This window comes from Baudoinia panamericana (assembly GCF_000338955.1).
Source record: "Baudoinia panamericana UAMH 10762 unplaced genomic scaffold BAUCOscaffold_6, whole genome shotgun sequence".
NCBI classification, from domain to species: Eukaryota; Fungi; Ascomycota; class Dothideomycetes; order Mycosphaerellales; family Teratosphaeriaceae; genus Baudoinia; species Baudoinia panamericana.
Window position 1 is genome coordinate 1,158,084 of NW_006911262.1, and position 26,772 is coordinate 1,184,855.

The window sequence follows — 26,772 nt, forward strand, 5'->3', positions numbered from 1 at the left end:
AGCAAGGTTAGGAAGCACTGAGCCTGTTGATACCAGACACAGTGATTCCTCAGAGCGAGCCCGATCACCATCCCAGTGCTAAGTGAAGTAAACACTCTTGACGGTGTCATAGTACCACCAGCCAAAGCGATTGCCAGGAATTTGTCGTCACTGCCAGGATTTCGACCGTTTATCGCATGCCCCACGCGACCGTCGTATCCCTGTCATCTGCAACGGCCTCTGTGGCTGCACCATGTTTCAGCATCCCTCTCGTCGATCGGGTGGGCGTGTAACAGCAGTTTCGACGTTGTAACATTCAACCGCACCATTTCCATCCCAGCAACAATACCCTTCCAGATGCTCCTCCGCACCCGACAGACAGGTGCGTCACACAGTGTGGCTGGGGAGGCAAAGCGTACACGTCCCACGCAGCAAATCAGGTTGGATCGCTTGAGATTAAACGCGGCGCTTGGACCACACCTGCCATACCGCGCGCAAGGAAATTGCCCGGCCGTTAAAGCGACACTGCTGCACTCACAGGGAGCGAAGCGTCTTCGGACGGTCTCCATGCCATTCACTACAACCTCTACTTCTTAACTAGCCAAAGCTTGCCACGGCCTTGGGAACGCTCGCTACAAAGCCGCTCACTCCACCTCGCGACCAGCGTATAGGCTGAGCCTCTCCATCAAGCGTATCGGGCAGCATAGCTGGTCTACCGCAACGATGCCGGCAACGCAGTATGGACAGTTCTACCACTTCTGCCAGAACGCTGGCAGCCAATTCGCGACGATACCGGTCTGCAACCTATTTTACGAAGCACCGGCAAGAGGAGGCGCTGCGCCGTACTACGGCGGTTGCAGTCTACAAGGCATATCGCTGAACGGTGGACGGCATTTGGCCAACCTGGGGTCTATCTTGATTGCGTTCTTTGCCATCCTCACATCACTCTACCTTTTATTCAGATCGGAACGGAAGAAGGCTGCGGTGGGAAGAAGGTAAGGCTAGCAGAGAGTCGCATTGGGATTGTAACTAACGGCTATTCGGCAGAGAAATGCAATTCTTCCTGATCGGCTACATAATCATCGAGATATGCGAGATCTTCACTGTCGGCGGCTTCCCACTCAACGGCGCGGTGCGGCGAGCGTTCTCGGCGGTGCATATTGCTGCAGTTGTCGCAACGACATGGATCCTCATGATGAACGGCGCCGTGGGCTACCAAGTGATTGACGACGGCACAATAACATCAATCGCTCTTGTGTTCGGCTCGGCAGCAACACTGTTCATCGGTACCGGTTACATTGCACTCGATACTGGCTTTAGCTGGACGCACTACTTCGATTCAACTCTGGCGCAACCGAACCAAAGCTACTCGTTGTATACACTCTATCAGCTCGTTCCGCTGGTATTTCTCGTCATCTTCTTCATCCTGGAAGCGGTACTGGTCCTGCGTGTTCTCGGCGAAGTACGACCGATGATGTGGCTTACCAGTGCCGCGGTTCTGTTCGCTGTCGGCCAGGTCTTCCAGTACGTCATCAGCCCGTACATATGCAGAGGCACGCGAAGCGCCATCAATGGCGGGCTTTTCGAAACTCTGTTCACTCTTCTTGCCGTGGTCGCTGTATGGTTCTTCTGGTCAAGTATAACTGAAGACGACTGGCCAGAGCATCCTGGTGGAGGGAGTACTTATACATAATCAAGCGCCTTGTGCTGGTGCCATGAGCCACGAACTTGTTCTTTAGTGTAGCGAGGAGTTGTATCGGGCAGCGCAGAAGATACCCTTAACTTTTGGCAAGATGCTCAATTTATTCTCCCACAAATTCCCATGTCTCACGCGCTGGCATAGTATGTTATGTTTCCTACTCCTCTACAGTTGAATATTTCCACGACCATCGGCGATAATCCAGCAAATGATCCTGCTATGAAGTTCGGATCGTACGCAAAGAACATCCGCACTCACGGGGATGCGTTCGAAGGACGCGCAGTTGCAGGAGCATACTTCGACTGCTGTGTTATCTCTGGATGTGTGTAGAAGATGCTGAGAGATTGACGAGGTGTCATGTCGCTGCTGCCTCATTCACGTGACCCGCGCCAATTTCGCGTTAACCCCACAATATGACCTTCTAATAAGCCGTGAACAACGACCTTGCTGTTTCACATCGCTAACGGCGGACTTACATCTTGACTCACCCGGATCCAAGTGGCAAAACGTGCATCTGGAGTGCTATCCCGGACGCAGAATTTGATTGGCCCTCTCACCTTCTGGTCAGATATCATCTAATATGGCCGATTCTGATGCCGAGTACGACGGAGAAGGTCCGGATGAAGATGATGTGATGGAAGTCAGTGACGGCGGACGCCGTGCAATGGCATCGCGACCGAAGGAGCGAGCACAGGCTCGGTGGGAAGCCACCGCCTCCAGCAATTGGGAGTTGCAGGAAGCCGCTGATGGCAGTATCGAAGGAATTTTAGGAGGCTTAGAGGAAGCTGGCAAACGGAAGAGGTTCATCTTGAGCATACACTGAGGTTTGCTACTGTCTGCTCACGTCTGTTTAGGCTGCTAAAGGACACTACGCCACTCCAGCGAGGTATCATTCGCCACACTTTGCTCGTTCTTGATCTATCGTCTGCGATGCTTGAGAAGGATCTCCGGCCAACTCGCCATCTGCTTACCATTAACTACACAATCATGTTTGTGCGTGAGTACTTCGAGCAGAACCCGATCTCACAGCTAGGCATTTTTGGCATGCGGGAAGGGCTAGCCATCCGCATCAGCGACATGTCTGGTAATCCAAATGATCATATTGCGGCGCTCAAACAGCTTCGCAGCACGGAGCCGAAAGGCAACCCGTCGCTCCAAAACGCTCTTGATATGGCACGCGCAGCACTGTATCATACGCCGTCTCACGGCACACGTGAGGTAGTCATCGTGCTCGGAGCGCTGCTCAGCTCCGATCCCGGCGACATACATGACACCATCAAAGCATGCATACGAGACCGGATCAGAGTCCGCATTATCGGTCTCGCGGCTCAAATGCACATCTGTGCCGAAATCTGTCGCAAGACGAATGGCGGAGATGAGAACTATTACAATGTCGCTGTAGATGAGGTTGACTACCGCCAGCAGCTGATGGACATCACAACGCCGCCCGTACTACGCTCGACCGATACAGAGGCCCAGAAGCACAACCAGGCAGCGCTGCTCATGATGGGCTTCCCGTCACGGATCGTCGAAGAGAAGCCGACTTTGTGCGCCTGTCACGGCAACTTGACTCGAGGCGGCTACCTATGCAGTCGGTGCAAGGCGAAGGTCTGTAATCTGCCTGCTACATGTCCTACCTGTGACTTGACCTTGATCCTTTCCACGCACCTGGCACGCTCGTACCATCATCTTTTCCCGCTACGGAACTGGGTGGAGGTATCATGGACTCGTGCTCGCCAGGAAGGCAGCATACAATGCTTTGGCTGCCTGACACCGTTTCCACGCATCCCGAACCCGCAAGAAGCCGTGAATGGTACCGAGCACGACGTAGCGAGTGCGAGGACCAAGCGAGCAGAAGGTGCCTCGGAATCGAGCAGGTATGAGTGCGAGACTTGTGGGCAGCATTTCTGCATTGATTGTGATGTCTTCTGCCATGAGGTCGTACACAACTGTCCGGGTTGTCAGAGCAACGCACATCTACCGGGCAATCAGAACGGGCACGACGCTGGGTAACGTTGCTCAAGACCTAGCATCTTTGAGTCATAACCACATCGCACGGCGATCTTATCGGCAAAATTGCGGTCGAAGAAAAACTTGTGGTTATCACCTCCAGCCACGAAGCTTTGGTAGCACACAACTAAGCGGTCCTGCTGGCCCCTGTGCATGTACAAGTGTGCTACACTTCTACAGTAAATGCGATGTATCCAGCTACGCAGTGCGACACAACAACCCAAGTTGACAGAAGAAAGTGCATTCGCCACAATACAATAACCCGAGGAGAGGTCGAAGATGACTGAGCTGACTATAAACTCATACCGGACATTCTGCACTGCGTGTTCTAGGGCGCATCGTCGCCCGTGGTGGCGGTCTTCCTGGAACGCAGCCGAACAGCACGCTTTCTAGAGGCAAGTCAGGCTAGCCTCCAGCTCCACGTCGGAACCACTTGACTGTTGGGTGCTCTGCACACGAGCCGGCAGAGTGAGGTCTTGTTCGACGAACGACATCCTCGAGTGTCGGAAGTTGGTGACCAAACAGCCGACGGGTGGCATTTCCACTAACATTTGCAACCTAGGTTGTTCAGCCGTCGAGAAAGTTTCCCATGCCATACTGGTTGCCGTAGACTGCTTTGGCATAATCCGTCGCCTCATTTTCTACGTATCGGCTCCCGGGATTTGTGGCTTGCATCCCCTGTGCTATCTGATCGCCGTAAAGAACCCTGGCAAATCCACTGACCTTGTTCTCCTCATAAACGTGGGAGAAGGTGGCCGTACCGGTACCTGGACGCTGGACCGACGTTGCGGCAGGTGATCGCGGGTGTATACTGGAAGGCATCGAAGCAGATCCAGTAGCTTGGGCCTGCTCGCTTTCTCTGGTGATGCAAGGAAACAGCTCCACAAGACTGTTGACGTCGTTGGACACCTGGAAGAGTCAGCTGTCTGCCAGGAGCAACAAATACCAACAACATGGGCCTACTCGTTCAGACAGCTGCCGAACTGTTCTTGCGTCGTTCATGACCCAACGCACTTTGGTCAGGGTCTTGATAGTCTTGTGGTGCATTATGGATCTCTCTCGAGCCTTGTCTGCCAAGACTTGCATATCCTCTCCGCTGAACTGGAAGGTCTCTAACCCGCGTGGTTCCAGCTTGGTTGATGCGTATCTCTTGTTCTTGCTTCGGGCATCCCTGAAAGCTAGTTCGATCTGACCAAGTAGTCTCGCTACAATCTCGGTTTCTTCCCCTGTCGCTGTAGGCAGGCTTGTGGCGCTCAGATCGTTCGGTTCGCAGAACTTCACGCTTCTCAACCATCGTTCGTAGGCCAAGCGAGCAAGGTCAAGCTGCAGAACGTAATGGCTGTAATCGGATCCGAAACTTTTGAAATCGTCAACGTTACTGAAACATTCGGTGACCTACTGTTTTTCAGTGCGACGTCTTTCTGGACCCTACCATGTCGGGCTTACAGTGTCTTTTAGCGCAATTAATCCAATACCTGACAAGACCAACCCAGCGACTTCTGCCATCGTTTCCCACCTCGTGTGTCACTGGTATGTATCTGTGAGAGGCTCATGAGAACCTGACTATCTATGCTTCTACGGACTGTAGGCAACATCGAGAAGGCTGAAGTACCACCTCCTCGAGGTGCTGCAAAAAGGTGCGCTTAGCACCGTCGTGTGGTTGGTCACACAAGCGCCCGTATCATGGCCTGCTGAAGGACTGCGCCGCATACAGCCTCGTTAGCTACCATGTCTCGATGGACTCGGACCTCAGATGCCCATGCCTATTACAATAGGTGACGCTCTGTGGAAGCGGTGACGGATTCAGCTGTCATTCATGTCTACCGCAATCTGCGATCAGCGGTGACATCGGATGTCATCCCAGCTTGAGCTTCGGAGAGCCAACAGTATCCTCAATGGTCGAGGGGAGGCTGCCTTGTATGTCGGCATCTCAGCGAGCGGGAACTCGAGACAGCATAACGGCAATGTGATCAACAACAATAGTACGCTTTTGAGCCTTTATCCAAGGCATGCATTGCCCTGACCCTGCGCAGACTACACCTTTAACTACAACATACCAGAGCCTCGTTCGCTAAAAGCAACCCGAAGAGCGCAGAAATGCACTGAGCTTTTGAAAGCTTCTGCGAATGGTCATACCGATAGGGTGGCCCACTTAACCTTGTTCGACCCGGACCGCGAATATGCTGATGATGTTCACTTTACTGCCTTACATCACGCAGTCTTGAGTGGTTTCCAGGACACTACAGAGGCATTGATACGAGCTGGTTATGATCCCAATGCGAACAGTCTTTACGGTACCCCCTTGTGCCTGGCAGCCTTCAAGAGTCGCGGAAACATCGTGAGGACGCTTCTGCAGCATCGAACCACAGTTGACATCGCATGCGCGACCCTTGGATCAGCTCTACATGCCGCTTGCATGGGACAAGATGAAGGTGTAGCGGAAGCCTTGTTACAGCACGGTGCCAGCATAGACCGCCTGAGCACTATCCCGCTGGGCATACTGCAGGACGTTGTCTCTTCGGGTACCGTAGAGCTCGTGCCAGCTGACGCCAACGATACTGGCTTGCCGAAACATTGGATTGGCGAGCTCACACCCATCGCTGTAGCTGCAGCTTGTGGTCGCGACGAGCTCGTTCGGACCTTACTACGGCACGGCGCCGATGCTGGCGCTGAATCACGCTTGCTTGGCTCTCAGGACGGACTCACGTCCCATGTATCTACACTATCCATGGCAGCTATGTTCGGTCATACCGACACGATTGCGCTCCTGCTTGATAACGGGTTAGATATCAATCACCAAGACAGCGAGAGGTGGACTCCATTAACATTTGCTGCATCGTATGGTCACGACAATGGTGTCCGAGCACTGATTGATGTTGGTACGGACGTGGATACGGTGGATGTGCATGGCCTTACCGTGCTTCACTACGCGGCTCGTGGCTGCCATGCCACCACCATCGAGACTTTGATCTCGGCTGGGTTGAACGCTGAAGCTGTGGACAAGTGTTTCCGCCAGCCGATACACATCGCCGCCCAAATGAATAACGCTAAGGCCGTTAAAGCGCTTGTAGATCACGGCGCAAACGTTCATGCCATCGCCGAGAAGGGATGGACACCGCTTCACTACGCTGCGCAACATGGTGGCCCAGAAGCTGTTCAAATGCTGCTCCAGCTTGGCGCGAGCGCGAACGCAAGAGCAGTCATGGGCATGATGCCGATTGAACTTGCTGTATGCTGTGGGAAGCTCGAAAATGTACGAATTCTGAGAACTGCAGGGGCTGTCCTTGGCCGAAGCATAAAGATGGCATCCTCGACGGGTCACAGAGACGTTGAGCAGTGGCTCAAGGCGTCTGGACGGGAGAGCAGAGAGTGGCATTGGTTCTCAGGGACACGTAACGTATACGGGCCCAAGGGATCTCGTCCGACATTGAACTCGGGACGAAGAAGTTGTAGCTAGACCAGTCCTTCGAGCGGTAGACCCAGATGGTGACTTGTGCGGTACGCTTGTCTACTACTTGCCGGCAAGACGACGATGCTTAGCCGCAACACAAGCCTTACATTCTGTCACTGTCGTGAGCGATGGATTCGATGCGTGTTATCCACCGTACGTACCCAGGGCCTTGTCCCTCAGCATCTAAGCACATTTTGCCATCCTGCGAACCAGAATGGGAACCACAGACTGAGCACCATCGTGCTTTAGCTCGTTCTTGTAGAGTTGATCATCGAGCGGATTGTAGGCTTCCGATCAGTGCACGTTTGATCAGACTTGAGAATGCTGTCTAAAAGAAGGGAGAGGTTCACGTCGCTCGATTCTATGCATGCAGAAACGAGCCAGCTAATTGGTCGAGCTGTCGACACCGCTATGGAAAGTGAACATCCTCACGCCAAACGCTTTGCCTTGTGGAGCTTTTCGACCTGCAACCTCGCGCTGGCCATTTCTTTCGCCTACAGGACCTACGGAGAGTACGTAGCACGCTTAGTGCGCACCATCGACCTTCGCCATGTACGCGAGGAGATCGAGCACACGACGGGAGTAACCCCACTCGTTGTCGTACCAGCTGACGAGCTTGACGAAGTTGTTGTTGAGGGAGATGCCGGCCTTGGCGTCGAAGATGGAGCTGCATGGGTTGCCGCAGAGGTCGGAGGAGACGATGTCGTCCTCGGTGTAGTCGATGATGCCTAGATGGGCGTACACGGTCAGCAAGACGCTCAACGTAGTGAATGGGAAGGAACGATCTGGACGCACCCTTGTACTCGCCCTCAGCGGCGGCCTTCATGGTCTGCTTGATCTCGTCGTAGCTGGCGCCCTTCTCAAGACGGCAGGTAAGATCGACCACGGAGACGTTGGCAGTTGGCACACGCATGGACATGCCGGTAAGCTTGCCGTTGAGGTCCGGGATGACCTTGCCGACAGCCTTGGCAGCACCGGTGGAGGACGGGATGATGTTCTGCGCCGCGGCACGGCCACCGCGCCAGTCCTTGGCTGATGGACCGTCGACGGTCTTCTGCGTGGCGGTGTAGGAGTGGATGGTGGTCATGAGACCCTCGAGCATGCCGTACTTCTCGTGGATGACCTTGGCGAGCGGGGCAAGGCAGTTGGTTGTGCAGGAGGCGTTGCTGACGACGGGGATGTCGCTCTTGTAGGACTTCTCGTTCACGCCCATGACGAACATCGGCGCATCGGCGGAGGGAGCGGAGATGACGACCTTCTTGGCACCGCCCTTCAAATGGGCCTGGGCCTTCTCGGAGGTGGTGAAGACACCGGTGGCCTCGACGACGTAGTCGGCGCCGGTCTCGCTCCATGGAATGGCGGACGGGTCCTTCTCCATGTAGAAGCGGACCTTCTTGCCGTTCACGGTCAAGTCCTTGCCGTCGACCTCAACGGTGCCCTTGAAGATGCCGTGGGTGGAGTCATACTTGAGCATGTAGGCCTACACACAAGATCTCCAGTCAGCAGATTCCTTGGGGTGTGCATGCTCTTGATGCGGTTTCATGCTGGAACAGCTCGTTGGTGCAGGAGGACTCACGGCGTAGTGTGGCTCGATGAAGGGGTCGTTGCAGGCAACGATGTCGATGTCCTCGTGCTCAACGCTATCTCGCCGTTAGCCATGTCTTCATGCCCAGCCCAGGCCCGCCCGGTGAAGAGAACTCACGCATTGCGGAAGACGATACGGCCAATACGACCGAAGCCGTTGATTCCGACCTATCCGTACATAATCAGAAGCTGTCAAGCTATGTTGTTTACTGCCAAAGCCCCTCACCTTAACAACCATTGTGACTGTGGGGTGGGGTTTGGTGAGGTTGAAGCTGGGTTTTGTCAATAGTCGGTTTAGAGCTGAAGCTTGCGGACGATGCTGACTTTGAGAAAGGTTGTGACGGGGTGTTGGAGCGGTCTGCGGGATGTTATGTGGCTGCTATCGTGTTGAGAGCGCCAATAATGAGCAAGTGGGATGTGCCCCGCAGAAAAACAGACAAGGCCCAAGCTCTGAGCCTCACAGTGACGTCGAGGTGTGGTGCGGGAGCGTTTGCTATGATGACTGAGATGCGAGACTCACTTCAACCAAGACGATCCAATGCAGATCTCATGTTATATATCACCATGAGGAGCACAGTAAGGCCAAAGCCGATCACGCTCCCGCCTCCAGGGCGTAGGCTGGGCTAAGGATGTCTAATGCCCTACCCCTCCGTGCCCTCCACCCGATCTCCTCCGTATTTCGCTGTGGCCTCCTATTTGTCCCGCGTATAGGCGATATGGATGTCATTCGGTAGCCGGAGTAGGCCTTGGCAACCTTTGCAGACTTCTTGCTGTTGTCGGCACGGTATTGAACCGTACAGAGTGAAGAACGCTGTTCGATGAGATGGTCGGCTCCGCCAAATGCAGGCGATTCGGACCGACAGCGGCCGCCGAAACAGCAGGCTGACATTACCAACCAGCGGTCAGTCGCCCTGCAAGAGCCTTCCCCAACAAGCGATTCTCTCTCGTACTTCTTCGCTCCCGTGCGTGAGCGTGTGGTCGCAGCGTCAATGACTGCCATGAGTCACCTTCTGCTTTTCGCGTCCGCCACCGAGCGTCTCCAGATGATGGCCATGCCTCAGGTCGCCAGAGTCTGCTGATGGAAGCACATCATCCACTTCCCAGCCTCGAATCGCCACGCACTCGAGCATAGTGCCTCAAAGTCAATGTCTTCTACATCGTTAGGGCCAGCTGGCGGTCTGCTCGCGTGCACGAAGTAGCTGATAATTGCGCCCTCTGGGCCAAGGTGCTGAACATCCACTTTGGACATCCTGAAGGTCTTCCATGGGACGAAAGCTGAACTGTATAGGATGTCCTCGATTGACGGGTCGGACGTAGAGGTGACCTTCAGACCCATGGGAAACTGCATAATGCAGTCTCGCGTAATGTAAGGCAGGAGGTCCGCGCCGGCCTTCTGCAGAGCCCGCCAGGTCTCCTCCTCAAGACCTAGAATGGTCGCGTGCAGATTCCGAGCAGCCATAGTATTCGTCCTCACGAACTTGTAATCCACTCAGCACACCACGACGTTCGTGATGACCTTCTATTATAACTGTCGAGAGAACGAAGGTGTAGATGGTACGGAAAAGTGGACAACCTTACCGTAAAGGGAAGGCACGCCGAGCCTCCGCAAAGCGCGTCTCACTCTGCTGGCATCAAATGTGCTGTTTCCTGCGCTCTACTCCGTAAGAATTTACGTTATGCGCAGACGATGATATCGGTGTTGATTAAAGCGCGATAACATGTCTGCTACCTCACGACTCCCCGCCATCGCTGCGACCGCCAGCGTAGGCGCACTTGTGGCAGGCATACTAGCTTTACCTTCAGTGCGGGAGTATCTGGCAAGATATATCGGCGCAACCGCTACGAAGAACATGTGGAAGATCGCCGCCTTAGCTTTTGCTCTGGCAAATATCAAGAACCTACCGGGAGTGTGGCATGTATGTGTCCATCCACCAAAGGATACTGTAGAGCGCAGAAAGCTGAAGAGTGACACAGGTTCGTGTACTTCGTGGCATATTCTACCAACTCTACCTCCAACCTACACCGCAGCAACCGAAGCATCTGTTCGCTCCTCTCATTACATCTTCCCGCAACACCCTCCTAGACTGTGATTACAACTTCCATAAGAGCAACAGCACGTATTTCGCCGACCTTGATGTCGCCCGCGCACACTATGTTGGCGCTATCCTTCGCACAAGTTTGGCCCGGCTAAACCGAGGCGATGAGGATGGGATACCCGCGGAAGCGAAGAGTGCAAAGGGAAAGTACGTCGTAGCTCTGGGAGCCGTAAGCTGTTTCTTTCAGAAGCAGATTGAACCCTTGCAGCAATTCGAGATTTACACGAGAGTGCTGAGTTGGGATCGGAAGTGGCTGTATCTCGTAAGCCATATCGTAAAGAAGGGAGCCATCAAGCCGGACAGCTATGTGCTGCAGCCGTGGAGAAAGACCAAGCGAAAAGCTGGCGAGGCGAAGAAAGAAAGCGAGGATCTGACAAAGCATATCTTCGCCACCAGCGTGGCACGGTATGTCTTCAAAAAGGGTCGTCTAACGATCAACCCCGAAATCGTACTTGAGCGTTCACGGCTCCTTCCTCCACGACCGGCTGGTATCGGCCTTCCTCCGCGCGCGGAAGCGTCAACCGATGCCACTCCGGCCGATGTACCGGCAACGCCGCAGGTCAATGGCGGGCTGCTCAGTCCAGAGGCTGTCGCGAGCCAAGTGAGCTCCAAGCTTGGGGAGTTCGCGGATGAAACAAGGGCATCTGTCAATACCGACGATGATGGCTGGACGTGGGAGGATATGGAGAAGGAGCGCTTGCGTGGGCTAAGCTTTGCCACGCACTTTGACAAGCTGAGTGCTGTGCACAACGAGCTCCGCGCGGACGAAGTGCTTGGTGCGTATGGCGACTACTGGTAGTCCTTCGGTGAGTGGCTTGCTGTACGTACATTTGGGCCTGTTGAACGACGATAGATGTAGAGCTAGACCGATAGAGTCCTTCAATCGCAGCTCGGACGTCGAGCGTGCTTGCACACTTGCGGTGTCAAGCCGTACTCCGTCGCCACCCAGAGATGGGCGCAGGACAGTCAGGGATGTACTTCGTCTCGCTAAAGCGCGGGTGCTGGGTGGTTGCTGCACTCTTCCGCGCCCAGTGCGCTCAAGAGTTAGTTGGGATTCTTCGCAATCACGGTGGTTCAAGTGGACTGGATATGATGGTCGTGTTGACACCCTTCTCCATGCCCATGGCGGCCGAGAGGGTCTCATTGACCCTACACTGGTTTGATGTTGTCGGCAGTCGCCTTGGGAAGGCTCCGTGGCTCAACATTCCAGCTCGAGCTGGGCTGTTAGAACGTTGGCCAACAATGGTCTCATTTAATGTTGACAATCAGAGCTGATAAGAAGACCGATATCGTGTATCAATGTGGCTCGATTTGTTTCGCGCCTGCTTCTTGCCTCCCCGCTGTAATCCTCTATAAAGCCTGCAGTCATGCATAATAACAAATTGTATACCGAAGAAAGTCCCGCGCACCAGCAAAGCCCGCCCAACGCTACACGCACAGTAACACACACCCATGAAGCCCAGCCTGAGCCACTGCGATGACGAAACTCCCAATAGCGCCTACGCTCAATGCTTAGCCGTGACCTTATCACCCGTGATCTTCTCCACCCATTCCTTCGCCACATCGCCAAGCGCAACCATGCAGACCGTTTGCCAAACACCAAGACCGATACGGGGTGCGACACCTCGGTACAGGCCACGGATACCGGACGTCTTGTAGATGTAAGCAAAAGTGTTGCCGACGGTCATCTTCTTGGGCCGGTTGGGATCCTCCTTCTTCGATTGCATTTCGACACGGACGACCTCAATGGGCTGGTTCCAGGCAGAGAGACCACCACCAACAGCGGAGGCGGTGATCTTCTCCCAAACGGAGAGCTTCTGGCCTTCGTTCTTGCCGGTCATGTTGCGAATGCCGTTCTCACTGTAGATTTCGTTAGCAATGCCTAATTTGGATTGTAGTGTGTTATTGTAACGCACGCGACTCTGCTCAAACCGAAGCGACTACCCCAGTTGGTGACCTGTCGCACAGCGACAGCATTGACACCGCGATTGATACCCGCCAGGCCCTCCTTGCGCCAGATGTCCATGAACACCTGCATACTACCCGGCACCTTTTCGCCCGAAGTTGCGGCCTTGTGTCGCGTCATCTCGACCGTCTTCATGCACGTACAGAAACCCATGGTTGCGTAGGCTTGAGCCAGTCCACCGGCCATACCACCGCTGATGCCGGCCGTGAAGTTGCCGGCGCCAAAGCTCCGGGCGTAGTATTCCGCTTCGGAGGCGACGAAGAGGAGTACGGCACCTTTGGTCGAGGCTTCGATCCAGGCCCAGGGGATGAGACCTTGGTAGACTATGGACGAGCATTAGCATCACTATATCAAGACAACTTCGGAGCAATGGATAGAGCGTACATCCAAGCACACCACCGCGCTGCCAGATCCGGCTCACCGCCCCGGCCATACCATCCTGTCGGTTGGCCGCCATGGTCGTCTTCATAACCTCCAACGGCTGCCCGAGCGTCGTGACCTCGAACATGTTCAAACCGGCACCGAGCAACAGATTGCTGAACTTCACGGGCTTCTTCTCAAGCTTCTGCGTGCTAAGGCCAATGCCCGGATTGCCCGTCGCCGTGGCGGAGGTGGACATGCTGGTGGTGGTGAGGGATGGGTTGTGGCCGGACCAAGGCAGGTATGCGGCTTCTTCGCCTGTGAGTGGGTATGGACGTGGAGGTGGACTGGAGAGAGGTGGTCGTGTTTACTGACGGGTGGAGAATATGTGAGCTGGGGGAAAGGGTCGGTGTAAGCTAGTAGCGCTTATTAAGGGGATGGCTTGATCTGCTTTCGGGCTTTGCTCTGTGTTGCTGATCCCCGGGTTGTTGACCAAACACAGTTATTGTTCTGTACAAGGGAAAGTATGACCTCTAACACCAGTCGCCTGCAAAGAAGCGTAACGGGCTCTTCAAGTGCTGGTCGCGTGCTTACCTCTGTGCAACCCGACTGTCAACATTCACTCCAAGAAGTGGTGAGGCTATAGACCCTGAATCCCATCCCGAAATGGATCTCAGCTGCATTGGCCGCTGCGGCATCCCAGGCGCGCGGGCCGGAGAGACAGCGGGCTAGCTGCCACGAGCTTCGAGCCCCCAACGTGCGTGCTGTGGCTCAATCTCCCTGGGATCGGAGTCCGGCGGAACCACTGTTCGGAAAACGAAGAGCATTGACACCAGCGTACCCATTTCTGGAATGTAGACCTCGGCAAGGAAAACGCTACCTCGCTCCCGCTACCGAAAAATGCTATACAACCGAACAGACAGAGAAGAACTCCCCAGTATTGCTACTTACTCGCTTGATCCACTAGCCTGCCCTGTCCATAGATTATACAGACTGCGAAAAGGACCCACCAAGCCAGTAATACAAGCCCTATGAAGCGCTTTTCGTGCCCGTTGGCAGACCATGAGCCTGCCATCTCGTAGTCTGCTGCTTTCGCTCCTCTTTCATCTCCTGCCCGCCTCCATCGCCGCCGAGTAAATGTAGCGCTCGTTGTATAAGCCGAACGTCCGGGCCCGAGCTCGTCCGCGATGCGCGGGATTTGCTCGCGTGGTGTTGCTCAACCGAGCGTACTCAGAGCTTGGCACCAACAAGCTTAGCCCAAGCCTCCGTGCTGAAGGACTTCGGCCGCTCAATCGGCGCACCGACGGCACGGTCGATGATGAGCTGCGGAAGCACGCCGAGAGCACGCGACACACCGAAGAGGACGGTGTAGAAGTTCTGCTCGGTCAGGCCGTAGTATTGGAGGAGAACACCAGAGTGCGCGTCAACGTTCGGGTACGGGTTCTTGGTCTTGCCGTGCTCGGTCAGGACGCCGGGGGCGATCTTGTAGACCTGGCTGACAAGCTTGAACATTGGGTCGTCGGGCAAGTGCTTGAGCGCGAACTCACGCTGGGAGACGTAGCGCGGATCGGTCTTGCGGAGCACAGCGTGGCCGTAGCCGGGGACGACGCGGCCGGACTTGAGGGTGTCCCAGAGGTACTTGGTGATGTTCTCGTCAGAGAGATCGGAGCCGACCTCGGACTTCATCTCCTGCAGCCACTTGAGCACCTCTTGGTTGGCGAGGCCGTGGAGAGGGCCTGCGAGACCGTTCAGGCCGGCTGCAAGCGAAAGCATTGGTGAGGAGAGAGCTGAGCCAACGAGGTGCGTGGTGTGTGCTGAGACGTTGCCACCCTCGTGGTCAGAGTGGATGGTGAGGTAGAGACGCATGAGCTCGACAAAGTCGGAGTTGTCAGCAAAGCCAAGCTGGTTCGCAAGGTTGTAGCCGTAGTCCTTGTCCTTCTGCGTGGCCGGCACCTTGCCGTCTTTGAACACGTTGCGGTAGATGCGGGCAGCGATGGTGGGCAGCTTTGCAATGAGGTCCATGCTGTCCTCAAAGGTGTGCTCCCAGTACTCGGCCTTCTTCATGCCCTTGGCGTAGGCCTTGGAGAAGGCGGACTCGTGCTCAAGCGCGGTGACAGCGAGCGAGAACTGCGCCATTGGGTGCAGGTCGTTCGGGCAGCGGTCGATAAGCTCCGTGACGTAAGATGGGACATCGCTGCGAGCGGCCCACTCGGCGGAGAGGTCGCGGACTTGCTGCTCGGTGGGGACCTCGCCGGTCAGGAGAAGCCAAAAGAGACCTTCCGGCAGCGGCTCGGAGCCACCGGGTGCCTTGGGAAGGAGCTCCTGGCACTCAGGAATGGTCTTGCCGCGGAAACGGATACCCTCCTCGGAGTCGAGGACGGAGCCTTCCCAGACCAGCGACTTGATGCCACGGGCACCGCCGTAGACCTGATCGAGGGTGACTTCGCCAACGACCTTGTTGCCGTACTCTTTCCTGAGCTTCTTGATCTGTTCGATCTTCTCAGGGAGGGAGGCGCGGAAGGTCTCCTTCAAGCTCTGTTGACATCGAGGTTAGCCATTGGCGTGTGGTGACGGCGGCATGATCGTCTGGAGCACATACCGTGTTCTTGCTGGGCGTAGCATATGTCCTTGCCGCAGTGAAAGCAGTCTTCTGAGTCCACACGGGGAAGGCAGGTTGGGTGGACATGGCGCGGCGCAGCGCGGTACGAGAGATGCTGGAGACGGCCATCTTCAAAGATCGAGAAGGAGCGTGATGAAGGGGATGTAGTGCTGATAGATGGCGGGCGGTCCGGAGAATTGGAGAAGGGGTTTGTGGGTAAGCAAGATTGGTAGACAGCCAGAGCGTTGGAAAAAATAGTCTATCTCTCCAGGGAGGAGCTTCCGTGCTTCAAAGCTTGGGGCTCGCTGCGGTCCTGCGTCACAGTGCGCTCAATAGCCCGCCGGATGATGGAGGATAGGACAGAAGGGAAGCAGTTATCGGATCGATTCGTACCGAGCTATACGTTCACTATCTACGCCGTAGTCACCCGCCTTCCTTCCATGCGCTATGGTGGATGCACGCTCGAGTGGCGTGCATTCACTTTCACAACTAATGCAGCTCATCAAAGGTTCGAGGGAGAGGCTCCCCTCGGCTCAGCATAGCGCTAGACGTTTGTTGCACGTGCGGTCCGCTGCCCGGCCGCTTAATTTTAGCAAAAGTCAAGCCATCACTCTCTCGCCTCCTTCTTCACCACAACGTCCAACCGTCAGCCCCGTTTCCCCCATTATCTCATCAGCAGCACGTCCTTCTCCTGTGCTGTGCTGTTGGCATCCACATTTCGCGCTCCCCTCGTCGAAGCGCTCGTACCTGCCTTTCTACAGGCCGTACTTGCCGCGTATCCATTCCTGCGCAAAGGCGATTTCACGTCAGCTCTTGCTAGGTCATCGATTAATCATATCTCGCAGAGAGTGACCGTTCACCACATCTCTGCTAGTAATTCACTCGTACACTCAGACAAGCGCCGGCGGTGAACGCTTGTACATAGGGACCCTCCGATAGAAGGCTAGCTGTCCTCGATCTGACCGTAACCCTGCGACCGTGGCACGACAACGCCAAACCGCAACCGACCGCAAGAGCCAAGCAATACGGTAGTCCTGCCACCTAGGACTTACAACTGTCTGTTACCTTGACCGGCACGGAACCGACCGCGCCTGTCCTGCGTAAGACACGCCAAAAGACTAGGACCAACTACTACGTGAACGCTCTCGTAAGCGCCTCACTTTGCCGCCGCACGTGTGTACCACCACGTGTGACCAGTTGCGATTATAGCAGTGTGGAAGGCCGCCGTCTACTTTGATTGTCCGCTTAGGCAAACCGTAGCAGTGTGCGTTTTGCCCCTAGCCGAGTGCCAGTAGCATCAACCCTTCTACGAGAGGTCGTGCGGGCGTGGAGTCACGGCTTCTGAGACAATCCGCCATAGTAGCAACCCTTTCCGCAAGGCAGTAGGGTAGAAGTGCTAGTCGCTGGAAGTCATGGCGAACATAATCACCGAGCTGGATCAGCAGCTCGCTTCTCTCAATCAGTTGAAGCCGCCAGGCGCGAGCAAGGGTAAGATTAGCTCCATCACGCAACTATGCGTCAGCAACATACATGTGAGTATATCCGCAGTCAGTACATTGTGTCGGCCATATGACGATGCTGATGTTGTAACATTACAGGCGGAGATGACCATCGTGCAATCGCTGTATCGCGCATTCAAGAAGGCGCCCGCCACACACAAGCTCGGAGCCATGTATGTCATTGACAGTGTCGTACGCCAATGGATCGAGAAGGCGAAGCAAAATGGCCAAGATCTGAACATTGAAGGCCGCGGGGAGCCTGGCACCTACCCAGCGGCTGTCAAGCGCGTAACTGAACTTCTTCCTGCCTTCTTTGACGACATAATGAAAGGTATCCCTGAAGACCAGAAACCGAAGCTGGCAAATGTGATAAGCATTTGGGAGAAGGGTAACACCTTTCCGTCCAAGGTCCTCAACGAGTTCAAAGCCCGGCTGGGTGGTGCGACCGCGCAGTCTGGGTCGCAAGCGAACGGCACAGGTGCCCATGTGACCAATGGTAAGCCGGCAGGCGAGAAGTTCACTGCACCCGTACCAAGTAGACCGCTTCATACGCCGATTGGCTACCCTCCTCAGCATCTCTACGATCAAGGCTTGATCGCGCGAAAAGGCGAGCAAGGGCAAGCTAACGGCACCACAGCGGCATCGTCCACGGCCCAAGCACCCCAACAACAGGTCGTGCAGCAGCCAGCGGCTTCGCAGCCGCCACAGGACGTTAACAGTATACTCGCTGCGCTTGCTAGTGCCATACCTCAGCAGTCCGTGCCGCCGCAAAGTCAGCCATTCCAGCAGCCCTCAGCGCCAGTGCCGAATATTGCTTCTCAACAGCTGCCTCCGAACGTTGCTGCCCTCTTTCAGAACGGTATACCTGCAGGCTTCCAACAGCCACCACTGCCGCAGACTCAGACGCCAGCTTTCTCTGCCCCTCCGGCGCCGGCACCACTGTCTTTCCCGGGCTTTCAGCTGCCTCAAGGCTTTCCGAACGTTTTACCGCAGCCTCCGCCATCAATACCACCTCAGTATGCTGCGGCTCCTCCACCACCGCAGCCACCCGCTGCCGCTGATCCATTGGCTCCATTGCGTGGTATTCTACCTCCAAACATACTGAATGATCAAAGTAAGCTTGTAATGGCTCTCAGTCTGCTTCAAGACCTGCAGAAGCGAGGCCTACCGATGGATCAGTGGGGACCTATCTTAGAAGCTCTCAATGAGTCGCAACCGCCAAGTAACCAGTCCGGGTATGATAGGCGTAGAAGCCGTAGCCCAGAACGCGGCCGAGGTAGGGCTAGTCCTGTATACGGCACGTACGAAGAGATTGCCGCGAAGAAGAAGGCCGAGGAGGAGCGTGCCATGCGTGCCAATAATGGTGGCAACAATCGTGGGCGCTACAGGCAGCGCTCACCCATCCAGTCAATGCGAGATCTGCCCATGCGTGACAGCCCATTGCCCGTCGCAATGAACGGCATGCCGATGCAACCCAAATACATTGCAATTGACAATTCGCTGCCGCCGGAGAACATCAAGGTACTGTCACGGACGCTCTTTGTCGGTGGCGCAAGCGGAAGCCAGCAAGAGATCCAAACCCTCTTCGAGCGCTTCGGCCGCGTACAGACGTGCATCGCAAATCGGGACAAGCGTCACGCCTTCGTCAAGATGACCACCCGCAACTACGCTCTCAGCGCCAAGGCGGGAATGGAAGACCTCCAGAACCGCAACGATCGCGAAGTCATGAGCATCGCCCGGCAGACTAAGTGGGGTGTTGGCTTCGGACCGCGCGAATGCTGTGACTACCAGCGAGGTGAGAGCATCATCCCCATCCACAAGCTCACTGAAGCCGATATCAAATGGCTCATGACTGCCGAATATGGCGGCACGGGCGGTAAGGCTTTAGAAGGCGGCATGGTGCTCGAAGAGCCGGACATCGAAATCGGCGCCGGGGTTAGCAGCAAGGCGATGAGCAAGCGCGTCATGCCGGAAGCTGGACCGCCGTCGAACAAAAGGCAGAAGGAGGATAAGAGGCATGGTGGTGGTGGCGGCGGTGGTAAGAAGCAGCAGCATGACTATGACCGCGAGCCAGCCGGCGCGGCGTATGGTGGTGGGTATAGTGGTATTACGGGCGCGGGCGTGCAGCCGATGCAGATGGAGAGTTATGGGTATGAGAGGTTGGCAAGGCAGGAGCCTGTGGCGGTTGCTACGCCGCCGGCTGTGCCGACTTTCGGGTTCAGCCTGCCTCACAGTGGGCAGGGCGGGTATCGGTAAGGCCGCAGATGCGGCTGAGGTTGGGCGAGGTAGAGGAAATGTTAACGCGTGGTATTGTACTGTACGCAGGAGGTACCTGTTGACGGATGCGGCTGCCGTCTTTGCTGACACTAAGCGATTTGCTAATGCGTGCTTGCATTCTTGCTGATCGCTGCTCTATCACTGACCTGTTGCTTGAGCCGACTACTATGTACACTACTGTTGTAATACTGCATGCGCTTACTGCTGTGTTTCAGTGCGGGATTGTTTTGACGCAGCCTGGACTTCTCAGAAGCGTGCGGCTCGGCCGCCAACTCGGCGGCTTCTGCCGACCGCGTTGTTTACTGCAAGGTTGTTGACAATGCATGCACGATTGAACATTTTGCGCCCACTAAGAAACCATTGCTATGTGGCCTATTTGTGATCGCGTACTATAGGCGACCACAGTTTAAGTCGAATCGCATTCCGTCGACCTCAGATGGCTTCGTGGCTCAACCGACAGCGCAAACAGACGCTTCTGGATTTGTCGCGTGAAGCAGGCCTAGTACAGTGTGTTTCTTTGCAATCGCAAACAGACTCAGCAGACACTGACGATATACATAGGGACGGCAACCAGTTGAAAGAAGACATAGTCGACTCCCTTGACGCGTACCTGCGACAGAATGCGACACAACTGGCGCACAACTCCGCTTTCGAGCAGTACTATGGCAGTCGGCGTACGCCGTACAAGGCGCGGTCGAGTAGTGCGACCGTCGACATGACGGCAGACGATGCTGAGGTGAAGAGTGTCGTCAAGGGACGAGGGAGGCGGGCAACGAAGGTCAAGCAGGAGCTTGAGTACGCAAGCAATAGTCGACAACAAGCCGATCGTCATGCTAAATGAAGTGTTAGCGACGACCATGAACACATGCCCCTCGCTGGCTCCAGTAATCAGCCTAACCATGTCTCTCCTGTACCGACAAGCACGACCACCAAGCGCACACCAGGCCGTCCACGACGACAAACCCAACAGCTTCCTCCATCACCGGCCGATGTTGCGGACCTGGCTGAATACGAATCCTCCCAGATCTTCGCCGGCATCAACGACGCGATCAGCGTTTCGGGCATACCGAGAGCCATTGACAGTCTGCGCGAGATCTGCTCGTCGGTCACCGGCATCCAAACGGCCATCCAATTAGTAGAAGCGTACGCACTGCAGACAGCTGTCTTGCCCAAAATCTACATCACCGAGATTACAGCTGTCCGAGGCTTTGGTGCACCGGCGATACCGATCTACTTCTCAGACCTGTTCCAGCTTCTGACCGCGAACTTCTGGCTACCAACACTGCTCTATGCGACCACTTCGATCTTCATTCCAGCGACGCTGGCTTACTTCTGCAACCTTACCGTTAAAGATGTCAAGCGTCACGGGGCCAGAGTCAGCATTGCGCGATATCCAATCGATCCGCTTACGTTTAATGTCGTTAAAGCGCTGCTTACTTGGGTTGTGTACGGGCAGGATTTCATGAGTGGAGCTGTGGGCGCAGACAATGTTCTCACAGTCCGCAATGCTATGTTTGGTGGGTACCAGGGTGTGATCATTGGTTGCGGTGTTTGTATTCTTGCAAGTCTGTATGAGGCTGCTCAACGCAAAGTGTAGGACTACAAAAGACGATACGGAGCTCGAGGTCACTTGTGAGAAGATTGATGTTGTATGCAGGTACGACTGATGGCGTAACTAATGATTTATTTCATGCATGCTTGACAGGGAGGTTGAGCGCACGGGGCTGTTGGTGTTACGCAGCTGCAGAACGATTCTGGCAAGCGTGTCTTAGCCTTCGTCTTCTTTGGCTTCGAACCTGGCACGTTTTCAGTCGTCCGTTCTGGCAACCACGCCGAATGTTGCCCACCTACTCTGCTCTTACCCTCACTACGCTTCCGACGTAGCCGAAGACGACCCCATCCGAACACTACATCCGACCTGCAATGCTAGTACTATTCTCGCACCTTAATCCGCCTCCGCCTATCGCCACCCACGAGCCTATGCAGAAGCAGTACCGACATGCGCAACTCGGACAAGCCAGAGGACCCTTCGCTGCACATCGGGATGGAGGCAGCGTACAACCCTGTCTTCCGCCCTACCAAACCGATCAAGATCCTTTTCTCGCCCGGCCACGGCGCAGGCTGGGTCAGCTGGGCACCACATCACACCAATGAGGCTTTTCTGGCATGGATGCTCACCTACGCGCCGCTAGTCGAAGGGATTGAGAAGCGGCTGTCGCATGGTACGCTGAATCAGATCTTCATGATGCGCAGCCATTGACAATAGGTAGAAAGACTGGACGAGATCATCGCCGACTTTCGTCGCGAAGCCAAGCAGCGTTATGGCATTGACCGCATGATGCTGAGTCGAGGAGGTGACCTGTTTGTGGAGAAGGTGCCTGCAGGTTTGGCATTTGAGATCCGGGAGACCGAGGGCATGGAGACTATCTTTGATGTCAGTCTGAGGAGACAGATATTTGTACCGATTCTGGAGACCAGCGGAAACGGAGCATCGACCGGGCCTATCGTGCCATCCTTACAGCCGCCACCACCTACGCCAGCAGTTGCGTCATCGGCCCAGGTACAGGCTCAGGCTTCTGGCGGACAGCAGGCCATCTCCAGCTCCGGTAGTCGCGGGTCGGTAGGACCTGCCAAAGCGAAGTGATCCATGTCTGTACCCACTGGCGCTCCTGCACTTCGTGCTTGGGCAGGAACTGTCTTTCATGCCGGCAGATCAACGACGTCACTTCCTCGACCTCACTATACCAAATATCCATCACTCTGGAGTGATGGAACGGTCTTGCGTCGGGTCCGCGGGCCTCGCTGTGTACATCTCGTAGGTGGGGTTAGCTAGATGTTTACCTATCTGTAAAGTGCTTCGAAGCCGCACGGTCTACCTATCGCTTCATATACCCATGCGCGCTAAGCCACTCCTTTAGGACCGCCATATCGCGCTCCCTGTACTTCGCATTCCCCTTCACCGTATCACTAACCACCGACAACCCTCTATCAAACCCCTCCTTATCCTTATCCGCAAAGAACCGCTCAATATCCTTCTCCACCTCAAAGCTGGCAAACTTCTGCAGACTGATCCTCAAGAAGCGCTCAAGCACCACCATATTACCGCTGAGTTTATCTCGGATCATGTCCCAGTTAGCTTTGATGTACGTCCAGACTGCGTCCCGGACTTTGCTGTTGTTTGCCAATGAGCCACCCACTGAGTGCACGTCTTGCGTGGCGACCTTGCCGCTGAAGGCGAAGGCAAGGTAGTCTTCGGCTAGATCTGGGGTCTGGACCTGGCCCATTGATTGCAGTGTAATCTCCTTGCCGTCAATGGAGGTGGTGTTGAGGAACTCGTTCTGCACGGCTTTGTACGTCTCCGCGCCGCCGTGTCTGATGGCAATCCTGAAGACGGCTGCGCGCAGCGATGGATGGATCGCCTGCTTGTCGCCGCTCATGTATGCCTTAAACTGCTTCATTGCCTCGTTGATGGTGGCTTCGTGTCCGGTCACGCCAGCTGTGGTAATCAGCAGAGCGCGTAGCTGCCCGAGAAGGTAGTCGTCATGGGGTCCGAAGCTCCAGCCAATCTTGTCAGTGGCGGATGTGACGAGCTTGAGCGTGAAGTTGCGCAGGCCTGCCGACACTTCCTCATCTGAAGAGAAGATTGAGCGGATCTTGCCTAGGCTGGAAAGCACCTCCGACCAGACGAGGTAGTTCTCCTCCGTGGTGAAGCCTTCCATAAATGCCAAGACGGCGGACGTCTTACCTTCGCCCGCGGCAGCCATAGCGGCAGCGTCGCCAATGAGGCCGATCTTGTCGGTCACTGACAGCTTGTCCAGCGCCTTGCTTAGCTCGACTAGCCGCTGTGGCGGTAGGTTGGTTCGGTAGAAGCCGGTCTGGTTCGCATTGAGCTTGTAGAAGCTGGTGTCGATGTCGCGATAGGTATCTTCCTTCGTCGTAAGTGGCTCACGCTGCGCATCGGTGGCGTTGGGACCTGTCTTCAAGCCCACTGGAATCCACCAAACCGTCTTGTCTTCATCCGGCTGCACTTCGCCTGAGGAGAGGAAGCGAGATTGCTTCACACTGATCTGGCCCGGCTCTTCTGCTACAGTAACTACCGGAAACCCGATCTTTCGTATCCACGGATCCATGAGCGCCTTGACATCTTGGCCAGAAGCTTTCGACAGCGCAGCCCAGAGATCGTCAGTCTGCGCGTTGCCGTACTTGTGTGTCTTGAGGTAGGCTGCAACGCCCTCCAGGAAGGTCTTCTCACCAAGGTACGCTGCCAGCATGCGAATAACGGAGCAGCCTTTCAGGTATGAGATAGCATCAAACACCTGATCGACCTGCAATGCGTTCCTGAGCGGCACCTCAATAGGGTGACTGGTCCGTAGTGAATCAAGCTGAAACGCCGTCTGCATGCTTTCCGTGACGAATTGACCCCAGACGTTCCAGTCCGGGTACAGATGGTCAGTCGCAAGCCATCCGACCCAAGTAGCAAAGCCTTCATTAAGCCACAAGTCGTTCCACCAGTCCATGGTGACCAAATTGCCGAACCATTGGTGTGCCAGCTCGTGAGCCACTACGTAAACGACGCGGTTCCGGTACTTCTGATCCGAAGCGTACTCGTCGAAGAGTACTGCTGTGGTTCGGTATGTTACAAGGCCCCAGTTCTCCTACGCGAAACCTGTATGTCAGCCACAGTCTAGGTTAGAAAAGTGTTGGGTGGAATGCCGTACCATTGCGCCGTGAGACTAGAGACACACCGGTTAGCTTCAATCTTTCACGAAACAAGGACTTCGTGTGAATGTAAAGCAAAAAAAGAAGACAAGTCCGTCAGACAATGTGAACAGGTGCTGAGGATGTGATCAATGCTAACGATGGTATATGCGTGATGTGGTCACGGAACTGGCATGATGACAAGGGGAGACTTATGATGGCCTAAAGAGGCCGTCAGCCCAACTACGGTTGAGCAACGATGAGAGGGACCTACAAATTCATGTACAGCAAGCAAATCAGCTTTCGGCAAAGGATACTCTATTTGGAAGATCTGTCTCCTCGTCAGCACCACATTGCCCGTCTTGCTCAAATTAACACCCACCTCTGAATAGTAGTCGACAATCTTGTGCGCAGAATCGAGCGCCAAGCGTCCCTGGTCTTTCAACCCCCTCGTCGTGTACACCCGCACGGGCAAATTCTTTCCATTGTACTTCCGCCGCGTGAAGTCTTCGACGTACTCGAAGTCTCCGAATGCCCAAGCTAGCAAGTATGTCGACATAATTGGTGTCCGGTCAAAGCTGACCACCTTGTGCCCGCTCTTCTTGCTCTTTTTGACTTCCTTCTCTGGCATGTTGCTTAATGCGACCAAGTCCTCGGGTATCTCGACCTCGAAGTCGAAGGTGGCCTTCACGTTCGGCTCGTCGAAGCATGGAAACGCTCGCCTAGCATCGGACGACTCGAATTGAGTGGAGAACATATAGTGGTTCTCGGCATCCTTCGCAACACCCGCCGCAGCAGGAGCAGCAGGCTTGTACTTTGATCGATAGAAGCCGGCCATGTGGTTGTTCATCGTGCCCTCGAATGCTATGGAGAGCACCGCTTTCGGGCTCTGCGGAAGCTCTTGGTCGAAGGTGAAGGTGCATCGTTGATTCTTCGTGTCATAGTCGATGTTTGAGGCTTTTACTGACGATGCGGTCTTGCCTGATTCCGACGAGATCTCGACAGAGTGGACCTTGAGCTCGTGGGCGTTTAGAACGATGGACTTGGTAGGTTCCTTAATTTCGAGGTCGATGGTAAGGCTGCCCTGGTACGTCCATGGTTCACCAGGTTGAAGGTCGAAAAGAGAGATGGCGTAGTTGGAAGGCTTCACAGACGTGGGAAGGACCTCGCGATCGGACGACATCCTGACGAGACGACTCGAGGCGGTCGATGAGCAATGGCGTCGTTGAGAGGTCCTAAGTGCAAGGGCAGAAGAAGTTCTATGATTACTGGTTCGTTGCGACGAGTTCGACGTCGTGAAGCCGATGGAAGCAGTAATATGGAGTGGGCGTGGCTTGGGTAAGAGAGCTTGTGTGGAAGATGGTGTCTTCAAGCTGTGGAAGCGATCTTGACTGTGCAGTCGCGCCCCGCTCCGCCCCACTCGGTACGACGCAGTAAGCAGCCGAGTGCTGCGGGACACGGACATGCAGCAGGTCACGCGAGCAAATGCTAAATCAGATTAGGAAGGCACGATAGATGCAGGAACTGAGGGCTTGCATGAAGATGGATCAAGTAATCTCACGCAAATGGTCCAAGCTCTAAAGCCGAGGCAAGGGAAGCTTGAACCGTGATGAGAATAATTATGTTTGGGTCTTGCGAGAGGATGTACAGCGTCCTTAGGACACGTGTAGACTTGAGCTCCGGCCATGATAGCAGCCCATGATAACCACCATAGGCTTCTAAAGCCACGCCAATGCATCCTTCTTGTCATGCATACCCAGGGTAGTCCGTGAACTAATCAATGCCGAATGCGCCAGTCAATGCTACCACTGCACGCAGAGCTTCGTAGTCGCAACATTGAAATCCCCAAAACCTATGCATCTCCTCATAACCGTACAACGACATCCACACACGGAATCCGGAACTGTTTCTTCTCCAGTATACCTCTTAGCCACTCAAAGCCAGTAGTCGCTGGGCTTGTGTGGCCTCCACTAAGCCGTCTCTTGACGCCTTCCATAGCAGCGCTAGCGATACTGCCGCCCGTGCCATTGATCGCAGAGACCGCCAAGCTCGCTGTCTCGACAATCGCATCCGTCACCGTCGCATTACCGCTAATAAGCCCCGACAAAGCCTCTGACACCGAGGTGAGCTGCTCCTGAGAAGGTCGCCATCGAGGCTCAAACCAGTCTACTTGGAAATCGAAGAGCGAGAACACCAGGACGAAGAGGAGGATGCTGCAGTAGACGCAGGGTCGCTGGAGAAGGTACGTCGCGGTCAGGAAGAGAGCGATGTAAATTGGTGCGGCATTGGTGAGGAAGATGAGGGTGAGGACCCATGCTCTGCCAGACATCAGTGATGGGCGACGTGGAATGGTGGAAGGATATACGAACCTTAAGCAGAACATTGTGAAGTGGGTGAAGTGCCCTCCGGATGGCGCTAACCGTCCGCGCAATGCATTGAAGAACCTATGATCGCTGCGTCATGGTTCCTAGCAATATGCACCGCTTGCGAGGTGGTCGTATGCTTCGATAATGAACGCTGATGCGCTTGGGGTGATCTTGGCGAATGGAAGCCT

At 55.1% G+C, this 26,772-nt stretch overlaps 16 protein-coding genes across 16 annotated transcripts; 9 read left to right on the forward strand and 7 right to left on the reverse strand.

The window, feature by feature from the left end:
• Positions 1-256: 256 nt before the first annotated feature.
• Positions 257-1,798, forward strand: BAUCODRAFT_34089 (uncharacterized protein). The gene is made up of 2 exons (XM_007677956.1): positions 257-974; positions 1,027-1,798. Exons 1-2 carry the CDS (start codon positions 703-705, stop codon positions 1,670-1,672), a joined length of 918 nt encoding a protein of 305 aa, XP_007676146.1. The 5' UTR covers positions 257-702; the 3' UTR covers positions 1,673-1,798.
• Positions 1,799-2,114: 316 nt separating this feature from the next.
• Positions 2,115-4,034, forward strand: BAUCODRAFT_486555 (uncharacterized protein). Its single transcript, XM_007678454.1, has 2 exons — positions 2,115-2,479; positions 2,533-4,034. The coding sequence occupies exons 1-2, from the start codon at positions 2,259-2,261 to the stop codon at positions 3,689-3,691; spliced, it is 1,380 nt and encodes a 459-aa protein (XP_007676644.1). The 5' UTR covers positions 2,115-2,258; the 3' UTR covers positions 3,692-4,034.
• Positions 4,035-4,255: 221 nt separating this feature from the next.
• BAUCODRAFT_148271 (uncharacterized protein) lies at positions 4,256-5,194 on the reverse strand (the record flags this gene model as incomplete). Its single annotated transcript, XM_007678455.1, has 3 exons — positions 4,256-4,597; positions 4,652-5,083; positions 5,135-5,194. 3 exons carry the CDS (start codon positions 5,192-5,194, stop codon positions 4,256-4,258), a joined length of 834 nt encoding a protein of 277 aa, XP_007676645.1.
• Positions 5,195-5,795: 601 nt separating this feature from the next.
• BAUCODRAFT_50002 (uncharacterized protein) lies at positions 5,796-6,158 on the forward strand (the record flags this gene model as incomplete). The annotated part of the gene is made up of 1 exon (XM_007678030.1): positions 5,796-6,158. A coding segment is annotated over one exon (363 nt), but the record flags the coding sequence as incomplete, so codon positions are not given.
• A 261-nt stretch (positions 6,159-6,419) lies between these two features.
• Positions 6,420-6,908, forward strand: BAUCODRAFT_40108 (uncharacterized protein; the record flags this gene model as incomplete). The annotated part of the gene is made up of 1 exon (XM_007678009.1): positions 6,420-6,908. A coding segment is annotated over one exon (489 nt), but the record flags the coding sequence as incomplete, so codon positions are not given.
• A 756-nt stretch (positions 6,909-7,664) lies between these two features.
• On the reverse strand, positions 7,665-8,961 carry BAUCODRAFT_148273 (uncharacterized protein; the record flags this gene model as incomplete). The annotated part of the gene is made up of 5 exons (XM_007678456.1): positions 7,665-7,867; positions 7,935-8,619; positions 8,716-8,779; positions 8,842-8,891; positions 8,950-8,961. The coding sequence occupies 5 exons, from the start codon at positions 8,959-8,961 to the stop codon at positions 7,665-7,667; spliced, it is 1,014 nt and encodes a 337-aa protein (XP_007676646.1).
• Positions 8,962-8,978: 17 nt separating this feature from the next.
• Positions 8,979-9,611, forward strand: BAUCODRAFT_34092 (uncharacterized protein). The gene is made up of 2 exons (XM_007677957.1): positions 8,979-8,995; positions 9,048-9,611. The coding sequence occupies exon 2, from the start codon at positions 9,126-9,128 to the stop codon at positions 9,348-9,350; it is 225 nt and encodes a 74-aa protein (XP_007676147.1). The 5' UTR covers positions 8,979-8,995; positions 9,048-9,125; the 3' UTR covers positions 9,351-9,611.
• A 169-nt stretch (positions 9,612-9,780) lies between these two features.
• Positions 9,781-10,182, reverse strand: BAUCODRAFT_148274 (uncharacterized protein; the record flags this gene model as incomplete). The annotated part of the gene is made up of 1 exon (XM_007678457.1): positions 9,781-10,182. One exon carries the CDS (start codon positions 10,180-10,182, stop codon positions 9,781-9,783), a length of 402 nt encoding a protein of 133 aa, XP_007676647.1.
• Positions 10,183-10,498: 316 nt separating this feature from the next.
• Positions 10,499-11,618, forward strand: BAUCODRAFT_108579 (uncharacterized protein; the record flags this gene model as incomplete). The annotated part of the gene is made up of 3 exons (XM_007678458.1): positions 10,499-10,639; positions 10,698-11,335; positions 11,426-11,618. The coding sequence occupies exons 1-3, from the start codon at positions 10,574-10,576 to the stop codon at positions 11,616-11,618; spliced, it is 897 nt and encodes a 298-aa protein (XP_007676648.1). The 5' UTR covers positions 10,499-10,573.
• A 491-nt stretch (positions 11,619-12,109) lies between these two features.
• On the reverse strand, positions 12,110-13,885 carry BAUCODRAFT_34096 (uncharacterized protein). Its single transcript, XM_007677958.1, has 3 exons — positions 13,170-13,885; positions 12,736-13,108; positions 12,110-12,679 (listed from the first exon to the last, which is right to left on the reverse strand). Exons 1-3 carry the CDS (start codon positions 13,402-13,404, stop codon positions 12,325-12,327), a joined length of 963 nt encoding a protein of 320 aa, XP_007676148.1. The 5' UTR covers positions 13,405-13,885; the 3' UTR covers positions 12,110-12,324.
• Positions 13,886-14,156: 271 nt separating this feature from the next.
• BAUCODRAFT_34097 (uncharacterized protein) lies at positions 14,157-16,141 on the reverse strand. The gene is made up of 2 exons (XM_007677959.1): positions 15,745-16,141; positions 14,157-15,680 (listed from the first exon to the last, which is right to left on the reverse strand). The coding sequence occupies exons 1-2, from the start codon at positions 15,871-15,873 to the stop codon at positions 14,376-14,378; spliced, it is 1,434 nt and encodes a 477-aa protein (XP_007676149.1). The 5' UTR covers positions 15,874-16,141; the 3' UTR covers positions 14,157-14,375.
• Positions 16,142-16,906: 765 nt separating this feature from the next.
• On the forward strand, positions 16,907-19,560 carry BAUCODRAFT_486997 (uncharacterized protein). The gene is made up of 2 exons (XM_007678459.1): positions 16,907-17,276; positions 17,343-19,560. The coding sequence occupies exons 1-2, from the start codon at positions 17,157-17,159 to the stop codon at positions 19,497-19,499; spliced, it is 2,277 nt and encodes a 758-aa protein (XP_007676649.1). The 5' UTR covers positions 16,907-17,156; the 3' UTR covers positions 19,500-19,560.
• Positions 19,561-19,852: 292 nt separating this feature from the next.
• BAUCODRAFT_34099 (uncharacterized protein) lies at positions 19,853-21,457 on the forward strand. The gene is made up of 4 exons (XM_007677960.1): positions 19,853-20,027; positions 20,082-20,315; positions 20,370-21,316; positions 21,372-21,457. Exons 1-3 carry the CDS (start codon positions 19,957-19,959, stop codon positions 21,115-21,117), a joined length of 1,053 nt encoding a protein of 350 aa, XP_007676150.1. The 5' UTR covers positions 19,853-19,956; the 3' UTR covers positions 21,118-21,316; positions 21,372-21,457.
• Positions 21,458-21,657: 200 nt separating this feature from the next.
• BAUCODRAFT_34106 (uncharacterized protein) lies at positions 21,658-22,230 on the forward strand. The gene is made up of 2 exons (XM_007677961.1): positions 21,658-21,742; positions 21,791-22,230. The coding sequence occupies exons 1-2, from the start codon at positions 21,691-21,693 to the stop codon at positions 22,162-22,164; spliced, it is 426 nt and encodes a 141-aa protein (XP_007676151.1). The 5' UTR covers positions 21,658-21,690; the 3' UTR covers positions 22,165-22,230.
• BAUCODRAFT_34107 (uncharacterized protein) lies at positions 22,211-25,707 on the reverse strand. The gene is made up of 4 exons (XM_007677962.1): positions 24,601-25,707; positions 24,493-24,549; positions 24,239-24,253; positions 22,211-24,175 (listed from the first exon to the last, which is right to left on the reverse strand). Exons 1-4 carry the CDS (start codon positions 25,681-25,683, stop codon positions 22,397-22,399), a joined length of 2,934 nt encoding a protein of 977 aa, XP_007676152.1. The 5' UTR covers positions 25,684-25,707; the 3' UTR covers positions 22,211-22,396.
• Positions 25,708-26,082: 375 nt separating this feature from the next.
• BAUCODRAFT_148281 (uncharacterized protein) lies at positions 26,083-26,601 on the reverse strand (the record flags this gene model as incomplete). Its single annotated transcript, XM_007678460.1, has 2 exons — positions 26,083-26,536; positions 26,588-26,601. 2 exons carry the CDS (start codon positions 26,599-26,601, stop codon positions 26,083-26,085), a joined length of 468 nt encoding a protein of 155 aa, XP_007676650.1.
• Positions 26,602-26,772: the final 171 nt, after the last annotated feature.